General features: G+C 53.7%; 1 protein-coding gene across 1 annotated transcript; it reads right to left on the bottom strand.

The window, feature by feature from the left end:
- Window positions 1-1,405: 1,405 nt before the first annotated feature.
- Window positions 1,406-9,824, bottom strand: HSD17B8 (hydroxysteroid 17-beta dehydrogenase 8). Its single transcript, XM_063122992.1, has 9 exons — window positions 9,740-9,824; window positions 7,992-8,182; window positions 4,043-4,159; window positions 3,848-3,943; window positions 3,648-3,733; window positions 3,077-3,161; window positions 2,858-2,900; window positions 2,012-2,086; window positions 1,406-1,895 (listed from the first exon to the last, which is right to left on the bottom strand). Exons 1-9 carry the CDS (start codon window positions 9,783-9,785, stop codon window positions 1,879-1,881), a joined length of 756 nt encoding a protein of 251 aa, XP_062979062.1. The 5' UTR covers window positions 9,786-9,824; the 3' UTR covers window positions 1,406-1,878.
- Window positions 9,825-10,187: the final 363 nt, after the last annotated feature.

Genomic DNA, 10,187 nt, shown 5'->3' on the forward strand with positions numbered 1-10,187 from the left:
CCCTCACCGCGGGGGCTTCTGTGTCCCACTTCTGGTGTGGAAATGGAGTCACCCAGCAGCCATCCTCATCCTGGAATCCTCATAGAGAAGGTGATCATAGAATAGTACAGTTGGAATGGGCCTATAAGGCCATCTAGTCCAACCCCCTGCTCAGTGCAGGAATCCACCCTAAAGCGATCAATGGCTATTAGTCCTAGTGCCACCTCCAGTATCCGAGGCAGTAAGCCTGTGTGCCCCAGTTGCTGGGGAACATGGGTGGGAGGGTGCTGTCGCACCATGTCCTGCTTTGTGGGTCCCTGGGTGATAGCCGGTTGACTCCTGTGTGAACAGAGCGCTGGACTAGATGGACATTTAGCCTGGTCCAGCATCTGGGCTCGTATGTTCCTAACATATGTGAGAAAAGCTCCACAGGACGCCGCAGGCGGAGAGAAGCCAGAGAGCCGAGCTCCGTGGTCAGGAGGCTGACGTGGTACGGGTCATGCTGGACTGTACCACTTCAGGCTGTGTGTGTGTTTGGGAGGTAAGATGTCATGCTTGAATATTTCCCACGCCTAAGAGACGCAGGAAAGCGCAGGCCCACACGCTGCCAGTTAACAGGGAAGGCTGAAGAACTGTAGGGCCCACGACTAACTCCTGTGCGCAGAGCTGTGCAAAATAGAATCCTAGAATAGTAGAGTTGGAAGGGGCCTACAAGGCCATCGAGTCCAACCCCCTGCTCAAGGCAGGAATCCACCCTAAAGCATCCCTGACAGAGGGTTGTCCAGCTGCCTCTTGAAGGCCTCTAGTGTGGGAGAGCCCACCACCTCCCTAGGTCACTGGTTCCATTGTCACACTGCTCTAACAGTCAAGAAGTTTTTCCTGATCTCCACCTTCCACCCCATCCTCTCATCTGCCTGCGCTGACTTTGAAATTGCGCGTTCCTTGGGGCAGGGACCTCTCCTCTCATACCTTCATCGAGGGCACGACATAAAGCAGGGGTGGTGAACCTGGTGTCCTCCAGATGTATTGCACTACAGCTCCCATACGCCCTAGCCAGAATGGCCCACGGCCAGGGCTGATGTAGTCCCAGGTGGACTACCTGTGATGTAAATGATACTTTCTATGCGTTTTTTGAGCCTTTATTCCAGCCTGCCCCAACCTGGTGCTCTCCAGATGTGTGAGGACTACAACTCTCGGCGTGGCTGGGTAGGGGATGCTGGGATTTGCAGTCCAACACATCGGAAGGGCAGCAGGGTGGGGGGCAGGCAGCCCTGTCCCTCCTGGTGTCTTCAAGTGGGGTGGAGAAGGGGGACTCTGAACGGCAGGCTGGCCTCCACCCTCCGGGCCCCGAGGGCGGCTTCGCCCCCTCCCTCCCCACGGCCTCCAGCCTTCTCCCCCGCTTCCCAAAAAGGCACTGCTCTCGAGGTACTGAGCGCACGTTTATTTTAAAGTATAATCAAATGAGCATTAGAAAGCAGGCGAATGATGAAGCAAACGATCCGTGCTGGCGGTCCGCAGCCACACGCGGCCGGTATTGGCTCCCTCTGAGACGGCGGGGAGGGAGGCGCCCTCAAAAGGCAAGGGCCACGTTTCCGCACCGGCCTGGCTCTGGGGGCAGGTCCAGGGGGCCACCAGCTTGACTCGGGCCCCGTCCGTTTGCAGAGACGCCCTCCCCTTCCCCGGGAAGCCGGGGGTCCCGCCTCCCAGCCTCCCCCTCCCCGCTTGGCATTGAAAGGACCCCCAAGCAAGACTCGGCCATCGTCCACGCAGTGCAGCGCACCTCCCCACACGCCCACACCACGAAGGACCCACACGATCCTTCCTTGGCACAGGGGTGGGTGGGGGGGTCAGTCCAGGAGTGTCATCTCAGGAGGCTCCAGGTGCGGCGAAACGGACAGCTCAGATGAAAAGTCCCCCTGGAAGGGAAGGGAAAACGGAGGGGGCGTCACGGCGAGCCCCGCGGGGAGCCCCCACCCACCCCCACCCTGCTGCATCGCCAGCCCCCCTTCCCTTCCCTTCCCTGCCCCCTCACCTGTCACCTCCACGCTGGCTCCCGTGATGTACCGGCTGTCGTCCGAGGCCAGGAAGGCGCAAACGTCAGCCACATCTGGCAGAAGGAAGGTTGGATGCTGGAACTCCCAAACAGCATCTGCCCGGCCCCGGCCCCCTCCCCCTCCCCTGCCCCCACCCCCTCAGGACAGGTCCTCTTTGCTGATCCCACAAGTTACTGGCATGTTGGAAGGATCCGGAGAAGGATTCCTGAGGCTCAGAACTGTTATGTCCCAGCCTGATGCTCTCCAGATGTGATGGACGGCAACTCCAAGACCCCCCCTTTATTAAATAGAAGACGCCCAGGAGACAACTGGCAGCAGCTGTCTTGGGGGGGGGGAGTTGTCCTTTCCCCGGGACTGAGACCTTTTTTAGCCTGAGATTGAATCACAACCCTTTCCCCATGTAAAGCTGGGGTGGATGTGGGGGAGGTCTGCCCATGGAACTGACCCCTGAGACCCAGATTATGTGTGAGAGCGCTCCCTGATCACTCTGCAGCAAACGACAAGGCACTCTGCAAATGCTCAGAGGCTCTTTTGGCCTGATTCCTCCCTGACACGGGATGCAGCAACCTTGATGAAGCTAAGCAGGTCTAGGCCTGGTCAGGTTCTGAACCTGGGAACCCCATGTACATGGATTCCTGCACTGGGCAGGGGGTTGGACTAGATGGCCTTGCAGGCCCCTTCCAAATATTCTATGATTCTCTGTTTCTATGGTTCTAAGTCCTCAGGGGGGGATCTAGCCCCTCTGGTGCCCCCACACCTTTGACTCGGCTCCTGGCGTGCTCCCTCCCCAACCCTGGAAGGTCCCTACGGGGTGAACGCCTCACCTTCGGGCTCCCCGAGTCGTCCCAGGGGAACCATCGCTGCAAACTGGGGTAAAGAGCAAGAGTCAGGAAGAAAGACGGGCGGAGAAAGCCGGACCCACGCCTCCCCACCCGCAAAAGAGCCAACGAGCCCTTCCTGTCCTCCCTGCTCCAAGGAGAAGCAGGTCTGGACCCTTCTCCCCCCCTACCCCCCCCCCCCCCGTTCTACAGAAGGGCACAGACCTTGTCCAGCACTTTCTGGGGGACTTTGTCCGTCATGGGGGAGCGGATGAATCCTGGCAGGACCGTATTGCAGCGGATGCCGTATCTGCGGTGCAGCAAGCGAGTGGGGTGGGGTGGGTGGGGGTCAGACTGGGACAAGGCTGGGGGAGGGACGTCTTGCTGCACCGGCTCTCCCAAAGCAGCGCTTGCAGAGGAAAGACGCCCCCTCCCTCGAGCCGTCCTGTTCGGCCTAGTTTCTATTTATGGCTTTTATTTATGGAACATTATTTCTGGGCCGCCTTTGAGGGTGGGAGCCTAAAAACAAGGCAGTCCCTTCCCTCCTCGCAGGCTGAAGCACGAAGGGACACCCCCGCGCAAAAGGAAAGACGGATGAGGAGGGGAGAGGAAAATGGGCCGCACCGCCTTCCCACCCTTCCTAATCACCTGCTGCTCGGCACGGTCTGAAGTGTCAGCACCAAGTACGGACCCTTCTCCACATGGACAGGGCTCTGTGTCACTGCAGGGCCGTCCCCCCCACCCCACCCGTCCGACCCCATAAGCGCTGCCCCCCTTCTCCCGCCGTGGGGATTACCTGGCCAGTTCCTTGGCCGCCGTCTTGGACAGGGCCTCCACCCCGGCTTTGGACGCTGCGTAGTTCACCTGCCCCAGATTCCCCACCTGGCCAGGGAAGAAGAGAGGGAGGTGTGGGGGAGGGGCACGGCGGACCACGTCCCGCCTCGAGGGGCCGGTGTGAAGGCCGGGGGGGGGGGGGCGGGGAGCCGCTCACTGCACCTTGCCCACGATGCTGCCCAAGTTGACGATGGAACCCCCGGGGGCCCCGCTCTCCACGAGGGCCCGGGCCGCGGCCTGCGTCACCAGGAACGTCCCCTGGAAAGAAGCAGAGGAGAGGCAGGAGCTGCAGCAACTCCTGGGGACCGGGAGAGACCCCAGAAGCCCTCCGCCCACCGCCCACCCCGAGCCCAGTACCTTGAGGTTCACCCGGAGGACAGCATCGAACGCCTCCTCCGTCTGCTGGAGCAGGAACGCGTCCATGGTGATCCCGGCACAGTTGACGCAGACGCCGGCAGGGCGGGAAAAGCGTTCCTGGGGGGTCGGGAAGGAGGGGGACGGGTGAGAGGGCACAGCGGAGACCAGACCCCGGCGGGAAGCGCTGGACTCGGAAGAGGTTTCGCAGGAGGGGCGAGGGAGCAGCTGAACTGACAGCAGGAATAGAACCAGGCTCTCCCGACTGGCCCTGTCCCACCTGCGCCAAGACGACAATTCCTAGCATCTGGAAGACAGAAGGAACTGGGCCTGTTTAGCCTGGAGAAGAGAAGATGGAGGGGAGACAGGAGAGCACTCTTCAAAGACTTGAAAGGTTGTCACACAGAGGAGGGCCGGGATCTCTTCTCGATCCTCCCAGAGTGCAGGACACGGAATAACGGGCTCAAGTTAAAGGAAGCCTGATTCCGGCTGGACATCAGGAAAAACTTCCTGACTGTTAGAGCAGTGCGACAGTGGAATCAGTTACCTAGGGAGGTTGTGGGCTCTCCCACACTAGAGGCCTTCAAGAGGCAGCTGGACAACCATCCGTCAGGGATGCTTTAGGGTGGATTCCTGCATTGAGCAGGGGGTTGGACTCCATGGCCTTGTAGGCCCCTTCCAACTCTGCTATTCTATGATTCTATGAGACTGCAGGACACGGAATAACGGGCTCAAGTTACAGGAAGCCAGATTCCACATGGACATCAGGAAAAACTTCCTGACTGTTAGAGCAGTACTGTAACGGGAGTTGGGGTCCACCCAACGTCCCTGCAGGGTAGGCTCCTGGACCAAACATCCTTAATTCCCAGGCAGCCCCCTCCTAGCCAAAGGAAGTGAGGCAGGTGGCTACCAGGAGCAGGGCCTTCTCTGCTGTGGAATGAGCTCCCTAAGGAGGTTCGCTTGGCACCTACATTATATGCTTTTAGACGCCAGGTGAAGACCTTTTTATTCTCCCAGCATTTTAACAGTCTATAAATAAAGTTTAACTTGATGTTTTAAATTTGTAATTTTGCATTGCTGCTGTTTTTATCTGGTTGAGCTTTTGTATTGTATTTTATATTATGATTTTATACTGCTGTTTTATATTTTGAATGATTTTAATTTTTGTGAACCGCCCAGAGAGCTCTGGCTATTGGGCGGTATAGAAATGCAACAAATAAAAAATAAAATAAAATAAATAAGTATATATATTCTATTTAGAACCCTGACTACCCAATTAGATCACTCATTTTTTAAAAAATGGCTTAAGCTAATCAATTGATTCAACCGCCCCCAAACCAGCGCCCTTCATGGCAGCCATGCTGGCTGGGGATAATCAGACTTGTAGTCCAGCACACCTGAAGGGGCCCAAGTTGGGGGAGGCAGGATTGCTCAAACGCTGCCGCCTTAGAAAAGAGAGACCTTTGGAGCTGACCTCATGTTCGAGCATTGCAGCAAGAAGAAGATGCACAAAACGTCGGAGAACATTTTGTCTCCACCACAGGTGAAGGAGAAAACAAAGGGCAGGAAAGTGCAATTGTGTCACAGCCGATCAACTATGATCAGAGCAAGGCAAAGAAGGACGGAGGTGCCTGCCTGTAGGTCACGGCCGTATTTTGATATCCCGTCTTATGTCCCCCACCAAGAGAGGCTACGTGCAACAGGGCCTTCTCTGTAGCAGCACCCTGTCTGCAGAGACTAGGACATCCCTGGTGGTGTTTATGCAGCCAGTGCAGACTTCCTTCTTCCACGTGGCTTTTAACAGCTTCTACTGTTATGAAGGCCACCAATCTGGATGGCTTCAAAAGGCGGGTGGATAAATTCCTGGAAGCAAAGGCTATCAATGGCTCCTAGCCCTGATGGTTGTGTGCTATCGCCACTATCCGAGGCAGTAAGCCTGTGTGCACCCCAGTTGCTGGGGAACATGGGTGGGAGGGTGCTGTGGGACCATGTCCTGCTTGTTTATCCCTGGTCAATGGCTGGTTGGCCACTGTGTGGACAGAGTGTTAGACTATAGAATCATAGAATAGCAGAGTTGGAAGGGGCCAACAAGGCCATCGAGTCCAACCCCCTACTAAGTGCAGGAATCCACCCTAAAGCACCCCTGACAGATGGTTGTCCAGCTGCCTCTTGAAGGCCTCTAGTGTGGGAGAGCCCACCACCTCCCCAGGTGACTGATTCCATTGTCGTACTGCTCTAACAGTCAGGAAGTTTTTCCTGTTGTCCAGCCGGAATCTGGCTTCCTGTCATTTGAGCCCGATATTCCGTGTCCTGCACTCTGGGAGGATTGAGAAGAGATCCTGGCCCTCCTCTGTGTGACAACCTTTTCAGTATTTGAAGAGTGCTCTCATGTCTCCCTCCATCTTCTCTTCTCCAGGCTAAACATGCCCAGTTCTTTCAGTCTCTCTTCACAGGGCTTTGTTTCCAGACCCCTGATCATCCTGGTTGCCCTCTTCTGAACATGCTCCAGCTGGTCTGCGTCCTTCTGGAATTCTGGAGCCCAGAACTAGGTGGATCCTGGGTCTAATCCAGAATCAGGGCTCTTCTTATCTTCATACTTACACTGTTAAAGGCTTTAAAGCTATTCCTTTTGACTTTAAGGCTTTAGTTCAAAATGTTTGATCCTTGATGGGGTTTGGATTCATGCTTTTAATGTTTGGGAGTCCTGCTTAGGGCCACAAAGCTAAATAAAAATGCTTGAATAAATAAAATAAAAATAAATCACAGAAGACAAGACAAATTATTCTCAGATAAAGTCTTCCTTTGCAGTTTGACTATACCAGTAACGCATGTTTATTAATTACATCATTGTTATATTAGGCAGACGTCTTATTTATTTATTTATTCATTTATTATTTATGTAAAACATTTATATCTCGCCCTTTATCAATAAGATCTCAGGGTGGCGTACAGATAAAAGCATACAGTATAAAACAGTAAATATACACAGCTAAAAACAAATTAAACCATAAACCAAGTTAAACTGATATATAATTTAAAAGCAGTAAAATACTTGTATTGCTTATAAAACATAAATCTCTAAAAGACATGAAAAATATATATTAAAAAGTTAAAACAAGAAAAAATACAAGAATACATTACAAAGGGTAAAATAAATGCCAACAGCAGTAAATCAATTAATCTAGGGTGACCCTGAGAAAAGGAGGACCGGGCTCCTGTATCTTTAACAGCTGCAGAGAAAAGGGAATTTCAGCAGGTGTCATTTGTATATATGGAGAACCTGGGGAAATCTCCTCTTCATCACCACAGTTAAAGCTGCAGGAGCTATACGAGAGTGACCAGATTTAAGAGGGCAGGGCTCCTGCAGCTGTTGTGACGAAGAAATTTCACCAGGTTCTCCATATATGCAAATGACACCTGCAGAAATTTCCTTTTCAATACAACTGTTAAAGGTACAGGAGCCCTGTCCTCCTTTTCATAGGGTCATAGAATCATAGAATAGCAGAGTTGGAAGGGGCCTTGAAGGCCATCGAGTCCAACCCCCTGCTCAATGCAGGAATCCACCCTAAAGCATCCCTGACAGAGGGTTGTCCAGCTGCCTCTTGAAGGCCTCTAGTCCGGGAGAGCCCACAACCTTTAATTAAAGTCAACCTAATTAATCAGCTAAAGCCACAACTAACTAAAGGTAAATAGCAAGTTAGGACCATAATCAACAGAATTAATATTAAAATGTTGCTAATATGGTGTTCAAAAGGTCTAGGAAAATAAAAAGCTCTTAGTCTGGAGCTGAAAGGATATTCGTGTGGGAAGCGTCTCTCAGGAGACCATTTTGCAAAAAGGGAGCTACTGCCAAAAAGGCCCCATGTAGACCTCAGAGGGAAAATACTGATTCAGCAGAAGGCACCTTTTATATGCACCCTTTATACACACACACACGTGGATGCTTGCTCACCTGGATCTGAGCCATGAGGTCCACCACGCTCTTTGCGCATCCCACGTCGACTCGCAAGGCCGCGTGGTCTCCCGGCTGGAGTCCCTGTAGCGTCTTGGCCGCCCCGGCTTCGTCGCAGTCCGCGATGGCCACCACGGCACCTTCCCGGGCCAGGCGAGCACAGATGGCGCGGCCGATGCCACGGCCGCCCCCTGCGGAAGACACCCCAAGGTCATGCACCGTGGGGAGAAATGAGCCCCCCCCCAACACACTAAGAGACTCCGCACCACCACCACCACATTCGCTTCTGCCCCTTCCTCAGGTCAAACATCCCCCAGGAGAAGAGCCTTTGGTGTGGTGGCCCCCTTCTCTGTGGAACTCCCTGCCCCTGGAGGTCAGGCAGGCGCCAACGCTAGGCTGCTTCCGGCGCCTCCTGGAAACAACTGTTTCAAGAAGCCTCCCTCAACTGACCAGCCGCTGTTTCTCTGGTTCCTTTGTTTTTAAATTGAACAATCCCCTTGGAAGGACAAATCCGCACCTCCCATAATGCAATGGATCGAGGGCCTAATAATATGACCAACTATTACAGACTTTTCTCTTCTCCCAGGCATTTAGCAATATGTAATGAGCCTGGGTCTGTGTTTTGGGCTCATCGTTTGTCAAACTGTTATCGTGGTTTTAAATGTACGTGCATTTTGCAGGTTCATGTGGTTTTTAATTTCTGTATATCGTTTTTAAATGTTTTTATCTTATGTGAACCTCCCAGAGAGCTTCGGCTATGGGGTGGTATACAAATGCAATAAAATAAAAGTAAAATAAACTTGCAAGTGAATAAATACACGGATGTCTTCTCCCAAGCATTGAACACCATTTAACAACGCTAAGTTTGTTTTTTAAGGACCCCCAGAACTGTACTTTTTAAATGGATACTGTTGTTTTTACACTGTTGTTCTTATGTTTTAAATTTTTTATACTTTTAATGTTTACTGTTTTTAACTTTTGTAAACTGCCTAGCTGATGCTAGGGAAAGTGGGAGGCAAAAGGAAGAGGGGCCGACCAAGGGCAAGATGGATGGAGGATATTCTGGAGGTGACGGACTTGACCTTGGGGGAGCTAGGGGTGGCGACGGCCGACAGAAAGCTCTGGCGTGGGCTGGTCCATGAAGTCACGAAGAGTCGGAAGCGACTGAACGAATAAACAACAACAAGTAGTAGTAGTTAGGGTGACCCTATGAAAAGGAGGTCAGGGCTCCTGTATCTTTACTGTAATTTTTGTGAACTGCCCAGAGAGCTCCGGCTATGGGGCGGTATATAAATGTAACAAATAAATAAAACAAAATAAAAATCTGGTCGGCTTTTCTTGAAACCTTTGTATAATCTAACTCTAGTATCAGAAAACCTCAGGAACCCTGAGAAAGAGGAGGGGGGATGGGGTAACCCAACAGGTGGATCTCCCCTATTAACTATCACCATGCTGGGGCAAAAGCTTCACCTGTTGAACTGTCAGGGACCTGCCAAAGAAAGGAAAGGAGAAAAGGCGCAGGAGCTAAAAGGATCAGAGGGGAAGAGGAAGAGGCAGGAGGCTCAGGGCTGGCTCTCCCCCCCCCCTGCCCCAACCAGGAGCCCCCTCCCCAAATGGGGTTCAGCCACACGCCCCCTCCCCTCTATTCCCCCCCACCCTTGCCAGAGCCCCCTCCCCATTTGAGGGGGGAGCCATCCATCCATCCATCCATCCATCCATCCCTGCCGCCCCCTGCCCAGCTGCAGCACCTGTGACCAGCGCCAGCGCCCCCCGCAGCCTCAGGTGAGCAGCCATCGCCTGGCAGGTAGGCAGGCAGGCAGGCAGGTAGGTGGGGGGGGGGGGACACACAGGAAAGGGAAGCCCCTCCCCCGGAAATTGGGGCCATAGAGGATCCAGGCAAGACGAGGCCAGGCCCTTCTGGGCGGTCCTCTCTCTGGGCTGAGTCCTCCAGGCTGGCTGCGGAGGGGAGCCGGACTCCTGGGTCCCCTGGGCGTGAAGCTTGCTGGAGGGCGTGTGGGTGGGTGGGTGGGTGGTGGTGGGTCCCTTTCCACCCTCTTTGGCAGGCCTGCACCCTGGGTGGCTTCTCCCAGAAGGGAGCAATCCCTCGACCGGTTGGATGTCTGCCTGTCAAAGGGCACAGCAGCCCTCCGCAGAGGTCCCAAAGTGGGAAAGGGGGTGGGGGGGGATGTCTCAACG

The sequence above is a fragment of the Elgaria multicarinata genome, chromosome 3 (assembly GCF_023053635.1).
Source record: "Elgaria multicarinata webbii isolate HBS135686 ecotype San Diego chromosome 3, rElgMul1.1.pri, whole genome shotgun sequence".
Classification (NCBI taxonomy): Eukaryota; Metazoa; Chordata; class Lepidosauria; order Squamata; family Anguidae; genus Elgaria; species Elgaria multicarinata.